The 20,722-nt window shown below is 40.8% G+C and overlaps 1 protein-coding gene across 1 annotated transcript in view; it reads left to right on the top strand.

The window, feature by feature from the left end:
• The window catches only part of LOC514257 (uncharacterized), an 84,250-nt gene that overhangs the window by 47,467 nt on the left and 16,061 nt on the right, over positions 1–20,722 (top strand). Inside the window, 1 exon segment of the mRNA NM_001075657.1 lies at positions 20,470–20,651. Coding sequence (NP_001069125.1) covers positions 20,470–20,651 — 182 coding nt within the window.

The raw sequence follows: 20,722 nt of genomic DNA, 5'->3' as shown, positions 1-20,722 counted from the left end.
TTGTATATGGTTCCTTCCTGATACAATTAGTTGCCCTATTTTCTCAATGTATGATACGATTTTTTTTGACTGTTTAGTATGTAGATATACCCATTCTATTGGGCTTTTTTGAGCTATGATTGCAGTAGGTGAATGTTTAGTAGGAAATATATATAAATAAATAGGTTGGGTATGATCCAGCCGAGTTGAGAAAGATTGTTGAATGCGTTTTTCAACAAATTTTAGTTCTTCTTTTGCTTCTGTTGTTAGCTGTCTAGGACTATTAGGGTCAGGAGGTCCTTCTAAAATGTTGAATAAATTTTGTAATGTATAGGTGGGAATGCCAATGGATGGCCGAAGCCAATTAATATCTCCTATCAACTTTTGAAAATCATTTAATGTGCGTAGAGAATGCATAGAGATTTGAGGTTTTTGAGGTTTTATCTTAGACTCTTCCATAACATGTTCTAAGTAATTAAAGGGTGCTTTCAATTGAATTTTATCTGGCGCAACAAGCAGGCCATGATTTTGAAGAGTGGTAGTAATTTTGTCATATAACTGTTGTAAATAGAGTTCAGATTCCATGGAGAGGAGTATATCATCCATATAATGAATTATGAAAGCAGTAGGATATTTATCTCTAATGGGTTGTAATAAAACAGATATGAGATATTGGCAAATGGTAGGAGAGTTCATCATTCCCTGAGGTAAAACCTTCCATTTAAATCTTTGATAGGAGCCATGTGATTTATAGAAGGAACTGAAAAAGCAAAACGTTTTCTATCTTTAGGATGTAAAGGTATAGTAAAAAAGCAATCTTGTAAATCAGTAATAATTATAGACCATCCTTTTGGCACCATGGAAGGGGAGGGCAATCCAGGTTGTAAGGGCCCCATAGGAATCATGGTATTATTAACATTTCTTAAATCTATCAACATTTGCCATTTTTCTGATTTCTTTTTTATGACAAAAATGGGAGAATTCCATGGGGAAAATGAAGGCGCTATATGATTTTTCTGTAGTTGCTCAGTTATTAATTGTGTGAGAGCTGCCAACTTTTCTTTAGTCAGGGGCCATTGAGGTGTCCATATTGAGGTATTAGATTCCCAATTGAGAGGCAGCAGTGTTAACCTAATGGCCCCCATTAAAAAGGCTCATTCAGAGAAATCGTGGCTTTCATTTGTTCAAGAAAATCCCTTCCCCATAAATTAATGGGGATATTGGTAATATATGGTTTGATGTAAGCTACAATTTGATCAGGACCATAAGCTTGTAAATAGGATGCATTGACAAAAGTTTTAAGGCAATGGCACCCCACTCCAGTACTCTTGTCTGGAAAATCCTATGGACGGAGGAGCCTGGTAGGCTGCTGTCCATGGGGTCTCGAAGAGTCGGACACGGCTGAGCGACTTCACTTTCACTTTTCACTTCCATGCATTGGAGAAGGAAATGGCAACCCACTCCAGTGTTCTTTCCTGGAGAATCCCAGGGATGGGGGAGCCTGGTGGGCTGCCGTCTATGGGGTCGCACAGAGTTGGACACGACTGAAGCGACTTAGCAGCAGCAGCCTTGCTTACCCGTTACAGCCTGGAAGGAGCCACAGTCTTACCCCATTCAAGGGGCCATTCTTCAGTTCTAATAATGGAAATGTTGGCTCCTGTATCCAACATACCTGTGAAATTTTTTCCCCGTATCTTTAGAGTAAGCATAGGCTTTTGATGTTCCTTTAATAAGGTAGATAGTGCGGCGGTAAGATTGGTGCTACCAAAACCCCCCTGCCTAATTTTATCAGATGCCCTCGATGGTCTGACATATGGCAAAAGTAATAATTGTGCAAAACACTCCCCTTTTTGTAAGTATATATTTCCTAATTTTACGACATTCACCATGACATGTATCTCTCCTTCATAATCTTCATCCATAACTCCAGTCAACACTACTAAACCTTTCATGGTACAACTGCTACGTCCTAAAATTAGTCCCATTGTTCCGGATGGGACTGGACTGTAATATCCAGTGGGGATTTTATGAGGATTGTATAATTCTATTAACTCCGTGTCATAAGGACTAGGTATATCAATGCAAGCACTCTTAGATGTAGCTGCTTGTAGTGTCATAATGTGGGGTCCTCCTTTTGTAGTGGGGCTAGAGGATAGCCCCTTTATTAGTTTCCTTGTTGTTTTTGTTGTACCTCTGTAGTTATTGCATTTCCATCCTTATCGAATTTGGAATGACATTCATTCATTTTTTTACACTTTGGGCAAACTCCTGGGGGCCTTTTTTTTTTTTTTTAGAAGTAGTATTATTTTTAGCTTTTTTCCCTGGCATGCGGCATTGTTTTTTCATATGGTTGGCCTTCCCGAAGTTAAAACATTTAGCATTGGTAACCTTTTGCACATTAAAAGTTTCTAGTGTCGCTAATTTTGCTCTATGGGACATAGATCCGATATCTCTATAAGCTTTCCAGTACTCCATAAGAGAACCAGTTTTTCGAATTGGTCTAAGCATGGATTGACATTCCTCATTGGCATTTTCACAGGCAAGTTGTTTTAAAATAATATTTTGTAAGGTTTCATCTTTGATAGATTTTTCAATGGCATCCTTTAATTTTCCTATAAATTGGGAATATTCCTCTTCATGTCCTTGGGTAATCTTAACAAATGAACTATCAGAGTTAACATTATCAACCTTTGCCCATACTCTGCAAGAAATTTCTTTAATGAAATGCAGCATTTGAGGGGTAATATTAGCTAATTGCGTAGTCGTGTCAGCCATGGCTCCTGTTCCAGTAAGTATATCATAGGTTAAATTGGCGGGGTTACCATGAGATTGCTGGTCAATCACCATCTGTTGGGCTTCATCATTAACCCACATTTGCCATTGAAGTAATTGTTGAGAATTTAGAATCATCTTCGCTACTTGAAAAAAATCATATGGCATCCAATGATCAGCCCATCCTCTGAGGAATTCTACACAATAAGGAGACGTAGGTCCATACAGAGTGCATGCTTTCTTAAAGCTAGACAACATACCAAAATCTAAACCAGCCCAAGCATTCTGGCCTTGGGAAGGTTGATCAAACTGTATTGGAAAAGCGAAAGCGCAAGCAGGCATCTCCCGAGGAGGACTGAAATGGTTAGTACGAGCAAAGTTAGCAACTGCTGTTACAGGCGGAGCAGAAGGGAAAACCTCAGATTTGGGCCGTCCGTTGAATGAAATGACTTCCGCTCTAAGTGGTTTCAGTTTTGATGCATCCTGTATACATATGTCTCCAAGCTGTTTTCCTAGGGATTGTGTCTGATTGAGCATAACATTCTTATATTTCAAAGCACCTTGCATATCTTGTTCCTTAAGCTCATATTCATGTAAAGACTGAACAGTTTCCACTTCCAAATCAATATTATGCCCTTAAATTTGTTCTATGACAGCCCGTATGAGTGACCATGTAACCCACCATTGAGGGGGAACATGGACTCCTTGCCGATATGCTCGCAAAACATTATTCTTAACTCTTTTCCATATGTCTAGATTGAGCATCCCTTCCTCTGGGAACCATGGATTATGTTCCAGTAAAATATGATAGCAGTCGTTCAACTGATCTCTTGAAACATTAACGCCATTTTGTTTCAAAAAGTGATGCATTATAGAAATGAAAGGAATCTTACTGCTATGTTGTCCCATCCTGCTTACCTCTTTCTGCAGGACTCGCCGCTTTGTTCAGTCTTCCTATCAAGTCCCTGTTTGGGCGCCACCTTGTGGGGATTTTCTCCCTGGGACTTGGAAACGGCGAACCTGAAAGAACAACACTCGGACAGTCTCTGCAAGGACTAATTTTATTCCTGCAGTCAAGCCTTTTTATAGGAGCAGGGAACAAAGAGCTTAGAGCATATGACCAGGAGAGCACGTACAAGGCTAAGGTATAATCAGTAAAAGATACTTCAAGGACCAGCGCGTTCTTAATGGCCCATGTGTTTATCTCATGACCCATTTTTCTCAAGCAACGTCTTTAATGTTTAATTGTTAAATCTTGGCACCGAGCATAGCCAAAGGCAGGAAATGTTCTTCAGCAATCAGTACACAATGCCTGGGTACTTCTGGCTCTTCGCCTTTTCCCCAAGGACCTTCTCCTTCAAGGCTATTTTGCACTGTGCCTCCCAACACCTCGTTGTCCATTCAGTACAGCCCAGTATACTTTGGGTCTAGCTTTATTAGATGTGTTTCAGTTTCATAGAACCAACTATGATGCCAGCACCCCTCATCCCAGATTGAAGATGTATCTAGAAGTATGACTAAGAAATCATTTTCTTATTCCCATTTAAACACAATGGGCAAAAGTAGCATTATTTGATGCAAGATTTGGTGACTCCAATTCATTCTGCCACCATCTTTTTTTTTTCCCACGATGAGCCCTTCTCAACCCATTTTCTTGCTCCTAGAAGGGGTTTTGAGTTTTTCTCCCCTAACTTTTAATTAGTGGGCAGGAAAAATAACATTGCTAAACCTTCCTTTGTGTGTCCTTTCCCAAGGTACTTTCACATGATTTAATAAATATATTGTCACTGGATTCTTTCCACTGGGTAGGATGCATGTCTTCTTCTGAAAAACACCAGACTTTCCAATCCGGCCCATAAATACCATCCGAATACCAGCAAGTCAAATTAAATTGATTCTAGTATTCCATCTTAAGGAACACAACTAAAGCTCTAGTCCTGGGAAAATAAGATTTCTTTACCCTCTGCTCTAACTGCTCCACTGGCGACTCACTTTTGTGCCCCATTTTCAGCTTGATCTTGAGCTTACACTGTGTTACCCTGCAAAGCTTGCCCTTCCTGCCTTTGTCACCCACATTTTATTGCTTCAAGCACATATTCTAATTTTGCAGTAATTTTACTGCTTTGGGGTGAAGTGTCATGAAATATGGAGAAGGCAATGGCACCCCACTCCAGTACTCTTGCCTGGAAAATCCCATGGACGGAGGAGCCTGGTAGGCTGCAGTCCGTGGGGTCGCTAGGAGTCAGCAGTACTGAGCGACTTCACTTTCACTTTTCACTTTCATGCATCGGAGAAGGAAATGGCAACCCACTCCAGTGTTCTTGCCTGGAGAATCCCAGGGATGGCGGAGCCTGCGGGCTGCCGTCTATAAGGTTGCACAGAGTCGGACATGACTGAAGCGACTTAGCAGCAGAATCAGCAGTCATGAAATATGAAAAGATCAATGGATATTGTATTTCTTGCTCCATTCCTGTCATGTTCATGCTGTGAAAAGTGATCCTTGAGCTGTTTAATATATAAGTTGATCTTCATGGTGATTTCAGTCTGGGTTGCTAGTCCCTATGTCGTAGCCTGGGCCAGGGCTTCAGTGATAGGATAAGCAAAGTTCAAATCAGAAACACTGTCCATACCAGGTTTTTCTTGTTGTTCAGTCAGTAAGTCATGTCTGACTCTGCGACCCCATGGACTGCAGCAGGCCAGGCTTCCCTGTCCTTCACTGTCTCCTGGAGTTTGCTGAAACTCATGTCCATTGAGTTGGTGATGCCATCCAACCATCTCATCCTCTGTCACCCCCTTTTCCTCCTGTCCTCAATTTTTTCCCAGCATCAGGATCTTTTCCAATGAGTCAGCTCTTCACATCAGGTGGCCAAAGTATTGGAGTTTCAGCTTCCAATGAATATTCAGGGTTGATTTCCTTTAGGATTGACTGGTTTGATCTCCTTGCTGTCCAAGGGACTCTCAAGAGTCTTCTCCAGCACCACAGTTCTCCAGAACCACCAGGTTTTTAAAGAGTGTTAAAAACCTTCCCTACTCTGTGGACTGTCCAGTTCAGGCAGCCTACCAGCTCTGTGATGGGCCATTTATCCTCATGTTCTCCCACCAGAGGCACCTGTGCCCATCACTGTCATCAATCAATCAATCATTGTCATCAATCTGGATCATCCTGGGAGACACAAACAATGTCAGATAGAGATGGAGATTGTGCAGTTTCTGAGCCCATGTGTGGGTGGCTTGTGACCCGAGGTGTCATCTCCTGGACCATAGTGACTACATTCAAAGTCATACTTCCCCCCTCTTTTTTAAGACACAGGGATATTGATATGAACCACCAGTATTTGAGATTTGACTATTAAGTCCTGTCCCATAAAAGGTGAAATTTCAGTACAGCCTCTATGACCAACTTGCCAGACCAAAGTGCTAGTCCATTGGCTACAGCTTGAGAATCTAAAATTCTAAAGGGATGATTCTGGGTAATTTCATGTCCACTGCCACATCACACACATTGTTCATTGGCTGGACTTAGACTTGCCTTCCTTCCTCCATCAAAGCCCTTCTACTGAAATGTTACACTCTTTCAGTCTCAGTCTTTCTCAAGTGGATGAGCAGCACCTTCAGCAAGACTCCAACTTGCTTTTTGAATTTAAAGACCCACATAGTGAGATCCAAATCTTGGTTGCTAGAGTTAGATTATCTTGTGAAGTAGTGTCCAGGGAAGGCAGGGACTGTCACTTATTCATGGATCCTATGAACTCCTCCTTGTGTAACCGTGTTTTCTTCTCCTGAATGTAACTATTTCCTTTTAATCAGCAAGTTCTGTTGATGAGACTTAGCATGCACACACACCCCTTCCTTATTTGAATGTCTTTCTGACATCATTCAAGATATCACTGAGATTTCTGATCTTGGAATTATTTGGTGCCAGTCAGTAGTGCTCTTTTCCAAACAGTGCCGAGTAGCAGACTAGTTAGGAATGGCCTTTCAGAAGGAGAGTGGCTGAGTAGCTCCTTTGGGCCACCTCTGCACCAAATGCCCCACTCAGAGCTGAAGCATCTGGCATCTGCCAGGGTCAGCCCTCTTTTGGCTTGGACTCAACCACCAACACTTCTGTTATCTCAGGAGTGCTGTGCTGGTTGGGATGCTGGTCTGAGACCAGTCTGAGCCATAACTTGTGAATTTCAGCCAGAACTTTCTGCTGTTCTTCCCTTTCAAAAACAGCCTTTCTGCACATGCCTGTGCTCTGATGTGCAGTCCAAGAGCACACCAGACGCGATGTACTTCAGTGATCTATCAAGTCCTTGTGCTTCCTTTCTTTTCTCAAGGTGGACTCAGAGTTAACAGGGGGTTTTAGTATTTAATAAACTTTTCCGTGTAGCTCTAGACCAAGACATACCTAAGGATTTGACTTGTCAAGCTGGTGGGCTCTGGATTTTTGCCAGGTCAATTGGCTAACCTTCAAATGCCAATTGTCGAACCACTTTTTTCAAAGCAGGGTATATTTCTTGTTCAGTGCAGCCTATTTGTATTATATCATCAATAGCATGAATCACAAAACACATGTGATTTGAGGTTTGGTTTTGTTTCTACTCTCCCCCAGGGAGGCAATACTTGGCTTTGGTAAATGCAAATTAAAACTAAGCAAAGAATAAGAAGTGGAAATTTTAATTAACTATCAAGTTAAGAAAAAAAAAAAGAGGGATTTTATTTGAGCCATACTGAGGATTATAACCCAGGGAGCAGATTGTCAGGCAGCTCTGGGAACTGTTTCACCTGTTAGAAGTCAAAGACATAGTCATATACATTTTTGAGAAAAAGGTTCATATGTTAAAATGACATACTGATATTTCATGTAAAGTTCACCAGGGATACATTGTCCAGCTAAGCACATAGAAGGGAGCAGCAGGTCACCATGACTCCCAACAGAGCTGAGAAAGAACACTATTCTTTCAAGAAGTTACATTGCTACAACCTAGAGGGGTGGGATGGGCAGGAAAATGGGAGAGAGGTTCAAGAGGGAGGGAACATATGTATACCTATGGCTGATTCATGTTGATGTTTGGCAGAAACCAACACAATTCTGTAAAGCACTAATCCTTCAATTAAAAGATAAATAAATTAAAGAAGTTACATTGTTAACATCAGAAGAAAGAAAAAAAAAAACTGCTTTACAGTTTATCTGGCCCTTCCATCTTTGAAGAGCTCCGGTTAATGTGTAATGTGGGTGGACACTGCATTTTAGGGAGGGAAGAGGCCCAAACAAACAGAAAGAATTTAATATTTAATTTTTTTTCTTGTCTTCCTTTGTTGTTGTTGTTGTTGTTGTTCAGTCGCTCAGTTGTGTCTGACTCTTTGCGACCCCATGGACTGCAGCATGCAGGCTTCCCTGTCCTTCACCATCACCCAGAGTTTGTTCAAACTCATGTCCATCGAGCTGGTGATGCCATCCAACCATCTCATCCTCTGTCGTCCCCTTCTCCTCCTGCCTCCAATCTTTCCCAGCATCAGGGTCTTTTCCAGTGTGTCAGCTCTTCATATCAGGTGACCAAAGGATTGGAGCTTCAGCTTCAGCATCAGCCCTTCGAATGAATATTCAGGATTTATTTCTTTTATATATCCTGGTTAGATCTCTTTGCAGTCCAAGAGGCTCTCAAGAGTCTTTTCCAGCACCACAGTTCAAAAGTATCAATTCTTTGGTGCTGAGCCTTCTTTATGGTCCAGCTCTCACATCCATACATGATGACTGGAAAAACCACAGCTTTGACTATACGGACCTTTGTTGGCAAAGTAATGTCTCTGCTTTTTTAATATACTGTCTAAGTTTATTATAGCTTTTCTTCCAAGGAGCAATCATCTTTTATATTTAATTTTTTTTCTTGTCTGCCTTAAAATATGAATTTTATTTCATCAGTTTCTTTACCCTGATCTGCTAGATGCCAGGGGCACGATTTCCCTTTCACTTAGACTTACTGAGAAATATAATTCCTTTTTTTAAAACTTACTTTTGGCTGGGCTGGGCCTTCATCGCTGTGCACGGGCAAGTGGGGGCTATGCTCTAGTTGTGGTGCATGGGCTTCTCCTTTCAGTGGCTTCTCTTGTTTCGGAGCATGGGCTCCAGGGTACCTGGGCTTCAGTAGGTGAGGCACGTGGATCAGTAAGTGCGGCTCCCGGGCTCTAGAGCACAGGTTCAATAGTTGTGGCCCATGGGCTTAGTTGCTCTGCGGCATGTGGGATCTTCCTGGATCAGGGATGGAACCCATGTGTCCTGCACTGGCAAGTGGATTCTTTGTCACTGAGGGACCAGGGAAGACCCAAGCACTATAATTTCTTATACAAGAATCTCTTGCCTTCGTTCTATCTGAGAAGAAAGGTCCAACAAGTTAATTTGTCTCCTCTCCTGCCCGAGCTCTTCTGTTGCTCGAATCCTTCCTGTGTTCTAATGACGTGGCTGCTCTAACACTGTAATAGTCAGAAGCAGTTACCTTGTTCTGAGGACACAGTACTAGTAGTGAGAAGATGTTTAGGGATGTGGGTCATGCTGAGCTTGCACCGAGCACAGGATCCCAAGCGACAGACATAACCGTGTTTCTTTAGTGCGTTCACTATTCTTGTGTTTCTGAGTCCTCTAAAGCAAGAGTCAGCAAGCTGTGGCTCTTGGACCAAATCTAGCCTGTAATCTGTTTTGTGCTGTGCTCAGTCATGTCTGACCCTTTGTGACCCCATGGACTGTAGCCCACCAGGCTCCTCTGTCCATGGGGATTCTCCCGGCAAGAACACTGGAGTGGATTGCTACCCCCTGGAGTGGGTCCTCCAGGGGATCTTCCCAACCCAGGGATCGAACCCAGTTCTCCTGTGTTGCAGGTGGATTCTTTACTGTCTGAGCCACCAGGGAAGCCCAAGACTACTGGAGTGGGTAGCCTATCCCTTGTCCAGGGGCTCTTCCTGACCCAGGAATCGAACTGGGGTCTCCTGCATTGCAAGTGGTTTCTTTTTTTTTTTTAAACTTTACAATATTGTATTAGTTTGGCCAAATATCGAAATGAATCTGCCACAGGTATACCCACATTCCCCATCCTGAACCCTCCTCCCTCCTCCCTCCCTTACCCTCCCTCTGGGTCGTCCCAGTGCACCAGCCCCAAGTGTCCAGTACCGTGCATCGAACCTGGACTGGTGACTCGTTTCATACATGATATTATACATGTTTCAATGCTATTCTCCCAAATCTCCCCACCCTCTCCCTCTCCCACAGAGTCCATAAGTCTGTTCTATATATCGGTGTCTTTTTTGCTGTCTTGTACACAGGGTTATTGTTACCATCTTTCTAAATTCCATATATATGCATTAGTATACGGTATTGGTGTTTTTCTTTCTGGCTTACTTCACTCTGTATAATTGGCACCAGTTTCATCCACCTCATTAGAACTGATTCAAATGTATTCTTTTCAATGGCTGAGTAATACTCCATTGTGTATATGTACCACAGCTTTCTTATCCATTCATCTGCTGATGGGCATCTAGGTTGCTTCCATGTCCTGGCTATTATAAACAGTGCTGGGATGAACACTGGGGTACACGTGTCTCTTTCCCTTCTGGTTTCCTCAGTGTGTATGCCCAGCAGTGGGATTGCTGGATCATAAGGCAGTTCTATTTCCAGTTTTTTAAGGAATCTCCACACTGTTCTCCATAGTGGCTGTACTAGTTTGCATTCCCACCAACAGTGTAAGAGAGTTCCCTTTTCTCCACACCCAATCCAGCATTTATTGCTTATAGACTTATGGATTGCAGCCATTCTGACTGGCATGAAATGGTACCTCATAGTGGTTTTGATTTGCATTTCTCTGATAATGAGTGATGTTGAGCATCTTTTCATGTGTTTGTTAGCCATCTGTATGTCTTCTTTGGAGAAATGTCTATTTAGTTCTTTGGCCCATTGTTTGATTGGGTCATTTATTTTTCTGGAATTGAGCTGTAGGAGTTGCTTGTATATTTTGGAGATTAGTTGTTTGTTCATTGCTTCATTTGCTATTATTTTCTCCCATTCTGAAGGCTGCCTTTTCACCTTGCTAATAGTTTCCTTTGTTGTGCAGAAGCTTTTAAGTTTAATTAGGTCCCATTTGTTTATTTTTGCTTTTATTTCCAATATTCTGGGAGGTGGGTCATAGAGGATCCTGCTGTCATGTATGTCGGAGAGTGTTTTGCCTATATTCTCTAGGAGTTTTATAGTTTCTGGTCTTACGTTGAGATCTTTAATCCATTTTGAGTTTATTTTTGTGTATGGTGTTAGAAAGTGTTCTAGTTTCATTCTTTTACAAGTGGTTGACCAGTTTTCCCAGCACCACTTGTTAAAGAGATTGTCTTTAATCCATTGTATATTCTTGCCTCCTTTGTCAAAGATAAGGTGTCCATATGTGCGTGGATTTATCTCTGGGCTTTCTATTTTGTTCCATTGATCAATATTTCTGTCTTTGTGCCAGTACCATACTGTCTTGATAACTGTGGCTTTGTAATAGAGCCTGAAGTCAGGTAGGTTGATTCCTCCAGTTCCCTTCTTCTTTCTCAAGATAGCTTTGGCTATTTGAGGTTTTTTGTATTTCCATACAAATTGTGAAATTATTTGTTCTAGCTCTGTGAAGAATACTGTTGGTAGCTTGATAGGGATTGCATTGAATCTATAAATTGCTTTGGGTAGAATACTCATTTTCACTATATTGATTCTTCCAATCCATGAACATGGTATATTTCTCCATCTATTAGTGTCCTCTTTGATTTCTTTCACCAGTGTTTTATAGTTTTCTATATATAGGTCTTTAGTTTCTTTAGGTAGATATATTCCTAAGTATTTTATTCTTTCCATTGCAATGGTGAGTGGAATTGTTTCCTTAATTTCTCTTTCAGTTTTCTCATTATTAGTGTATAGGAATGCAAGGGATTTCTGTGTGTTGATTTTATATCCTGCAACTTTACTATAATCATTGATTAGTTCTAGTAATTTTCTGGTGGAGTCTTTAGGGTTTTCTATGTAAAGGATCATGTCATCTGCAAACAGTGTGAGTTTTACTTCTTCTTTTCCAATTTGGATTCCTTTTATTTCTTTTTCTGCTCTGATTGCTGTGGCCAAAACTTCCAAAACTATGTGGAGTAGTAATGGTGAAAGTGGGCACCCGTGTCTTGTTCCTGACTTTAGAGGAAATGCTTTCAATTTTTCACCATTGAGGATAATATTTGCTGTGGGTTTGTCATATATAGCTTTTATTATGTTGAGGTATGTTCCTTCTATTCCTGCTTTCTGGAGAGTTCTTATCATAAATGGATGTTGAATTTTGTCAAAGGCTTTCTCTGCATCTATTGAGATAATCATATGGTTCTTGTTTTTCAATTTGTTAATGTGGTGTATTACACTGATTGATTTGCGGATATTGAAGAATCCTTGCATCCCTGGGATAAAGCCCACTTGGTCATGGTGTATGATCTTTTTAATGTGTTGTTGGATTCTGATTGCTAGAATTTTGTTAAGGATTTTTGCATCTTTGTTCATCAGTGATATTGGCCTGTAGTTTTCTTTTCTTGTGGCATGTTTGTCAGGTTTTGGTATTAGGGTGATGGTGGCCTCATAGAATGAGTTTGGAAGTTTACCTTCCTCTGCAATTTTCTGGAAGAGTTTGAGCAGAATAGGTGTTAGCTCTTCTCTAAATTTTTGGTAGAATTCAGCTGTGAAGCCGTCTGGACTTGGGCTTTTGTTTGCTGGAAGAGTTCTGATTACAGTTTCAATTTCCGTGCTTGTGATGGGTCTGTTAAGATTTTCTATTTCTTCCTGGTCCAGTTTTGGAAAGTTGTACTTTTCTAAGAATTTGTCCATTTCTTCCACGTTGTCCATTTTATTGGCATATAATTGTTGATAGTAGTCTCTTATGATCCTTTGTATTTCTGTGTTGTCTGTTGTGATCTCTCCATTTTCATTTCTAATTTTATGGATTTGATTTTTCTCCCTTTGTTTCTTGATGAGTCTGGCTAATGGTTTGTCAATTTTATTTATCCTTTCAAAGAACCAGCTTTTGGCTTTGTTGATTTTTGCTATGGTCTCTTTTGTTTCTTTTGCATTTATTTCTGCCCTAATTTTTAAGATTTCCTTCCTTCTACTAACCCTGGGGTTCTTCATTTCTTCCTTTTCTAGTTGCTTTAGGTGTAGGGTTAGGTTATTTATTTGACTTTTTTCTTGTTTCTTGAGGTATGCCTGTTTTGCTATGAACTTTCCCCTTAGGACTGCTTTTAAAGTGTCCCACAGGTTTTGAGTTGTTGTGTTTTCATTTTCACTAGTTTATATGCAAATTTTGATTTCTTTTTTGATTTCTTCTGTGATTTGTTGGTTATTCAGCAGCGTGTTGTTCATCCTCCATATGTTGGAATTTTTAATAGTTTTTCTCATGTAATTGAGATCTAATCTTACTGCACTGTGGTCAGAAAAGATGCTTGGAATGATTTCTATTTTTTTGAATTTACCAAGGCTAGATTTATGGCCCAGGATATGATCTATCCTGGAGAAGGTTCCATGTGCACTTGAGAAAAAGGTGAAATTCATTGTTTTGGGATGAAATGTCCTATAGATATCAATTAGGTCTAACTGGTCTATTGTATCGTTTAACGTTTGTGTTTCCTTGTTAATTTTCTGTTTAGTTGATCTATCCATAGGTATGAGTCAGGTATTAAAGTCTCCCACTATTGTGTTATTGTTAATTTCTCCCTTCATACTTGTTAGCATTTGTCTTACATATTGCGGCGCTCCCGTGTTGGGTGCATATATATTTATAATTGTTATATCTTCTTCTTGGATTGATCCTTTGATCATTATGTAGTGACCATCTTTGTCTCTTTTCACAGCCTTTGTTTTAAAGTCTATTTTATCTGATATAAGTATTGCTACTCCTGCTTTCTTTTGGTCCCTATTTGCATGGAAAATCTTTTTCCAGCCCTTCACTTTCAGTCTGTATGTGTCCCCTGTTTTGAGGTGGGTCTCTTGTAGACAACATATGTAGGGGTCTTGTTTTTGTATCCATTCAGCCAGTCTTTGTCTTTTGGTTGGGGCATTCAACCCATTTACATTTAAGGTAATTACTGATATGTATGATCCCATTGCCATTTACTTTATTGTTTTGGGTTCGAGTTTATACACTGTTTTTGTGTTTCCTGTCTAGAGAATATCCTTTAGTATTTGTTGGAGAGCTGGTTTGGTGGTGCTGAATTCTCTCAGCTTTTGCTTGTCTGAGAAGCTTTTGATTTCTCCTTCATATTTGAATGAGATCCTTGCTGGGTACAATAATCTGAGCTGTAGGTTATTTTCTTTTATCACTTTAAGTATGTCTTGCCATTCCCTCCTGGCTTGAAGAGTTTCTATTGAAAGATCAGCTGTTATTCTAATGGGAATTCCCTTGTGTGTTATTTGTTGTTTTTCCCTTGCTGCTTTTAATATTTATTCTTTGTGTTTGATCTTTGTTAATTCGATTAATATGTGTCTTGGGGTGTTTTGCCTTGGGTTTATCCTGTTTGGGACTCTCTGGGTTTCTTGGACTTGGGTGATTATTCCCTTCCCCATTTTAGGGAAGTTTTCAACTATTATCTCCTCAAGTATTTTCTCATGGTCTTTCTTTTTGTCTTCTTCTTCTGGGACCCCTATGATTCGAATGTTGTAGCATTTAATATTGTCCTGGAGGTCTTTGAGATTGTCCTCATTTCTTTTAATTCGTTTTTCTTTTAATTCGTTTTTCTTTTATCCTCTCTGATTCATTTATTTCTACCATTCTATCTTCTAATTCACTAATCCTATCTTCTGCCTCTGTTATTCTACCATTTGCTGCCTCCAGAGTGTTTTTAATTTCACTTATTGCATTATTCATTTTATATTGACTCTCTTTTATTTCTTCTAGGTCCTTTTGTTACACCTTTCTTGCATCTTCTCAATCTTTGTCTCCAAGCTATTTATCTGTGATTCCATTTTGATTTCAAGATTTTGGATCAATTTCACTATCATTATTCAGAATTCTTTATCAGGTAGATTCCCTATCTCTTCCTCTTTTGTTTGGTTTGGTGGGCATTTATCCTGTTCCTTTATCTGCTGGGTATTCCTCTGTCTCTTCATCTTGTTTAAATTGCTGAGTTTGGGGTGTCCTTTCTGTATTCTGGCAGTTTGTGGAGTTCTCTTTATTGTGGCGTTTCCTCGCTCTGTGTGGGTTTGTACAGGTGGCTTGTCAAGGTTTCTTGGTTAGGGAAGCTTGTGTCGATGTTCTGGTGGGTGGAGCTGTATTTCTTCTCTCTGGAGTGCAATGAAATGTCCAGTAATGAGTTATGGGATGTCTATGGTTTTGGGGTGACTTTGGGCTGCCTGTATCTTGGAGCTCAGGGCTGTGTTCCTTGCTGCTGGAGAATTTGCTTGGTATGTCTTGCCCTGAAACTTGTTTCGCCCAGAGAGGTTTACAGCATTATATGGAGAAGAGAAGAGTGAGGAGGGAGTTAGAGGTGACCCGAATGAGATGGGGTAGAATCAAGAGAGGAGAGAGTGGGCTATTCAGTAATCTCTTCCTTATGTGCACTCCACAACTGGACCGCTCAGAGTTGTTCACAGAGTTATACAGAGAAGAGAAGAAGGAGGAAGGTGGCAGAGGTGGCCAGGAGGATAAATGGGTGGAATGAAAAGGAGGAAGACAGATCCAACCAATAATCAGTTCCCTAAGTGTTCTCCACTGTCTGGAACACACAGAAATTCACAGAGTTGGGTAGAGTAGAGAGGGGTTAGGGAAGAGACACAGGTGACCTAGTGGAGAAAAAGGAGAGTCCAAAGGGAGAGACAGCAGTTAAGCCAGTAATCTTGCTCCCTAGTGAAAAATGGGTCCTGATGATTGGGTTCTTAAAGGTACAAAATTGGTAACAAATACATAAAAGCAAAAATTTTAAATCTAGAGTAGAGTTTGGAATTTCAAAAATACGATGTTAAAGAAAAGAAGAAGGAAAAGAAAGAGAGAAAAAATGAACAAACAAAAACAAACAAGGTCGCAAAAATTATAAAGAAAATATAGGTACAAAATTGATAACTAATACCAAAAAGCAAAAGTTAAAACTCTAGAGTAGAGTTTGGAATTTCAAAAATACAATGTTAAAAAAAGAAGAAGAAAAAGAAAGAGAGAGAAAAAAAAAAAAAAAAACAAGAACAAACAAGGTCGCATAAATTATAAAAAAAAAAAAAATACAGGTACAAAATTGATAACAAATACCAAAAAGCATAAATTAAAAATCTAGAGTAGAGTTTGGAATTTCAGATATACAATGTTATTTAAAGGAAGAAGAGAAAGAAACAGAGAAAAAGAAAAAGAAAAAAGGGTCACAGAAATTACATAAAAACAAAAACAAAAAAAAACTATAGGTACAAAATTGATAACAAATACTAAAAAGCTAAAATTAAAAATCTAGAGTAGAGTTTGGAATTTCAAAAATACAATGTTAAAGAAAAGAAGGAAAAAGGGAAAAAAAGGTCAAAAAATTATTAAAAAATATATATATATATGAAGTTTGCTGTAAAAAAATAGGGTCTTTTTGTTTTTTGCAAAGTAATCGGTTATAAAAGTGGAAATTAAAGGAATAATAGAGGACTTGATTTTTTTTTTTTTTTTATAGGCTCACTTGTGCAGTCCCACTGAGGGGAGGTAGGGAGGGATGCTGCAAAGAAATAACATTGGCGTGTGCTCAAAGTGCCTCAGCCACACTGGGTCTGACCTCGTTCACGGTGCGTGTAGCCTCTCTGCCCAGGCTGCTCAGGCTCTAAGTTGCTCCACTGGGAATCATCCGTGGCCGGCCCTGGGCTGCCTGTACTTCCCAGGTCCAAGCCACTCAGGTTCAAGCACTCGCGTAGTCCTCAGAGGTGCAGACTCTCGGTTGGGCCTGCTTTTTGTGCCCTTCCCAGATCTGAGCAGCTCAGGTGATGAGGTGTTTTGCGCGCGCGATTGCTGCGACTTATCGCCTCCCCACCGCTCGGTTACCTAGTTGTGCACTGGTACACCTTCTCAGGCAGATGTTGACCGTCCAGACCCCCCAAGAAGTTTTAGTTAGCAAAGAAGCCTGCTTACAGTTTTATAGATAATGTCTCTCTGGGGCTGCGATTGACCCCTTCCGGCTCTGGCTGCCTATCACCGGAGGGGGATGGTCTGCCGCCAGCTATCTCTGTTCAGTCCTTTGTTCTGTGCGCGGGCCTGGCGGTGTCATAGGTTAGGGCTGGCTTTTTGCGTGGTAGATATCCCACAGTCTGGTTTGCTAGCCCAAATTATTTCGCTCAGATAGTGCTCGGGGTATTCAGGCCAGATTCTTGTAATGCAGCCCGCGCCACGCCTCCCTGCCCAGCCCCCGCTTGCTAATGGCGTGTGCAGGCGTCTGCGCTGCTTCTCCGCTGGGAGAGTTACCGTAGGGCTCGCAATGTGCGGGTTTTAATTGTTTATTTTTCCTCCCTGTTATGTTGCCCTCTGTGCTTCCAAGGCTGGGCACAGATTTGGCAGTGAGAAGGTTTCTGGTGTTTGGAAATTTCTCTCTTTTTAAGATTCCCTTCCCGGGACGGAACTCCATCCCTCCCTCTTTTGTCCCTTTTTTTGTCTTTTATATTTTTCCCTACCTCCTTTCGAAGACTTGGGTTGCTTTTCTGGGTGCCTGATGTCCTCTGCTGGCATTCAGAAGTTGTTTTGTGGAATTTACTCTGCGTTTAAATGTTCTTTTGATGAATTTGTGGGGGAGAAAGTGTTCTCCCTGTCCTACTCCTCCGCCATCTTAGCTCCTCCTCCCCTGCAAGTGGTTTCTTTACCAGCTGAGTTACCAGGGAAGTTACCCAATCTGTTTTTTACTCCTTACCAATTAAGAATAGTTTTTACATTTTATTTATTTATTATTGGCCACACCATGCTGCTGAGTGTGTTCTACTGAACCTTTGTCCCCTGACATGGAAGGGTGGAGTTGTAACCACTGGACCACCAGGGAAGTCCTGGTTTTTACATTTTTTAAGTTGTTTAAAATTAAAAAAAGAATATGTGACAGAAACTACATGTGGCCCACAAAACCTGAAATGTTTACTATCTGACCAGTTACAGAAAAAGTTTGCCAACCCCTGCTCTAAAGCACAGGGCCCAGGGTAGAGGTTCTTCTTGTCCAGATCCAGAACAGTAGCCTCTACTCTTTCTTTCCCACATCACTTCCAAGTGTCTGAGAGTGAGCACAAACCCAGAGTCGTAGCTGTGGTATTTTAGCTCCATCTGCTGGTCCAGGGCTTTTCACCAGTGCTGTAAACATGGGAAAGTTTTTGCAAGTTTCAACTTCCTTTCACTGATCAATGGATTGGTTTAATTCACTGAGCTAGCCTATTGGATGGAGAAGGCAATGGCACCCCACTCCGGTACTCTTGCCTGGAAAATCCCATGGACAGAGGAGCCTGGTAGGCTGTAGTCCATGGGGTCGCCAAGAGTCGGACACGACTGAGCAACTTCACTTTCACTTTTCACTTTCATGCATTGGAGAAGGAAATAGCAACCCACTCCAGTATTCTTGCCTGGAGAATCTTAGGGACGGGGGAGCCTGGTGGGCTGCCATCTATGGGGTCGCACAGAGTCGGACACGACTGAAGCGACTTAGCAGCAGCAGCAGCAGCAGCAGCAGCCTATTGGAATTCAAGGTAGATTTTTCCATGTTTCACTGGGTTATATTTGTTGACACACATCTCAAGTCTTGAAACCACCAATGGTTAGCAGTCCAACTCTACATCACAATAGTAGCCACAAATGAAAGTGAGGCAAATACAGGACCAATAGTCATGTCATTTCTTTCTGGGAGATAAGAAGTAATAGAGAGGACAGGTAAATGGTCATTATGTTGTAAGAAAATGGTGGTAGGGAAGAGATGGTGAGCTCAGGTTTCAACACATTAGACCAATTTAAACTTCACCTTCTGGTATTATGGTAGTTTAAAAAATTTTATATACTTGTGTATGCTTATTTATAAGTGAAATAAATGACAGCAATGATAAAATGGCTAGGTGGGAGAAATTAGGATTGTTTTGTTACTATAAGTTATTCATGCGACTCAGGAAGTGGTATAGTGTTATTTGAAAGTGGACTTGAGTTCACTGTAAATGTTTATTGCAAACTCTAGGGCAACCACTAAAGGGAAAACAATGGATAATAGTTATGCTAAGAAAGGAAAGAAAATGGAGTCATATACAAATATCAGTTAAAACCACCAAAGGCAGAAAAAGAGTAGAAGACAAGAAAGAAATGAAGACCAAGGGCAACAAGTAGAAAATAGTAATGGATATGGTGGATATTAATCCAACTAGATCAATAATTACTGTGAACATCATTGCTCTAAAGGCACTGATTAAAAGACCAGAGATTGTCAGAGTGGATAAAAAAAGAAGACCCCACATATGTTGTCCAGATGAAACCTACTTTGATTATTAAACAATTTTATTGGAGTACAGTTGATTTACAGTGTTGTGTTAGTTTCAGATGCACAGCAAAGTGAATCAGTTATACATACATCCACTCCTTATGTACAGACCATTACAGAGTACTGAGTCGTGTTCCCCATGCTATACAGCAGGTCTTTATTAGTTATCTGTTTTATATATAGTAGTGTGTATATGTCATCCTCAGTCTTCTAATTTCCCCCACCCCTATCAGGGAATCTCTTATCCCCTGATAACCATAAGTTTGTCTGCTACATCTGTGACTCTATTTCTGTTTTGTAAATAAGTTCATTTATACCCTTTTTAAAAAGATCTATATATAAGTGATATAATATTATATTTATCTTTCTCTAGAAACCTACTTTAAATATAAAGATACATGTAGATTAAAAGTAAATATATGGAGAGGAATATACTATATTAACACTAATCAAAAGAAAGCAGGAATCAGACTTCTTTCTTTTCTGGGAAATCAGACTTCAAAGCAAGGGATAAAAAAAAAAGTATAACACCAAATAAGTAAAGTAAAAAAAGAGAAATAAACTCAATGAGTCCCATAGCTCAGGGGTTGGCAAACTACAGTCTGTGAGCCAAATCTGGACCGTTGCCTGTCTTCTGTTTGTTTTTTGAAAAGTCCGCAAGCTAAAAATGGTTTTATATTTTAAATGATTGAAAAAAATCAAAAGAATATTTCATGACAAGTCCAAATTGTACAAAATACAAATTTCAGGGCCTGCCCATGGAGTTTAATTAGAACACGGGCAAGCTCATTTGTTTCCATCTTGTCTGGAAAAGTTTCGACTGAGCCTGGACAGCCCACAGAACCTCAACAATTCACTCTCTGTCCCCTTTGGCAGCCTCTGAGTCAGAAAGTAGGAAAACAGAGAAAAGTAAAGCAGCAAGACGGTCAATACACTACTGGGTAACACCAGTATTACAAGTCATCAGCATTATCACCATGATAACCTTGCAGTCTACTTCCTGAAAAACTTCACATAAGGTGAAAATGTCCAACAGACAGTTGGCGATAGAGGACTGGAGAGAGGAATGAGGTCAGAGCTCACCTTCCATTGGTTCCCTTAGGGTCCAGCTCTGTCCTCTGCTCTGCCTCTGAAGGTACCAGCATTCCCGGTGGCCTGGGCTGGGCTGAGGACCCGCCCCACTGCAGGCTCCGCACCGCCCGCCGAAGGCCCCACCCTGCCTCGGGCTCTCACTTGATGAGCCCCACTCTTTCTCTTCAGCTGCAGGGAGCCGTCTTGGTTGCCTCCTGTGTCCAGATGCTGGTGGGCTTCTCAGGCCTCATTGGCTTCCTCATGCGCTTCATCGGCCCCTTGACCATTGCTCCCACAATCTCCCTGATGGCCCTGCCTCTCTTTGATCCCGCGGGTGACGACGCTGGGATCCACTGGGGGATTGCTGCCACGTAAGTACCCTCCTGGGTGGGAGGGCCATTTGAGTTCCTTCTAGAGGAAGATTACCCAGTTAAAAGAGTGA

This window comes from Bos taurus, chromosome 4 (assembly GCF_002263795.3).
Source record: "Bos taurus isolate L1 Dominette 01449 registration number 42190680 breed Hereford chromosome 4, ARS-UCD2.0, whole genome shotgun sequence".
Taxonomy (NCBI): domain Eukaryota; kingdom Metazoa; phylum Chordata; class Mammalia; order Artiodactyla; family Bovidae; genus Bos; species Bos taurus.
The sequence above is the reverse complement of the archived record's forward strand: the minus strand, read 5'-3'. Positions and strand labels throughout refer to the sequence as shown.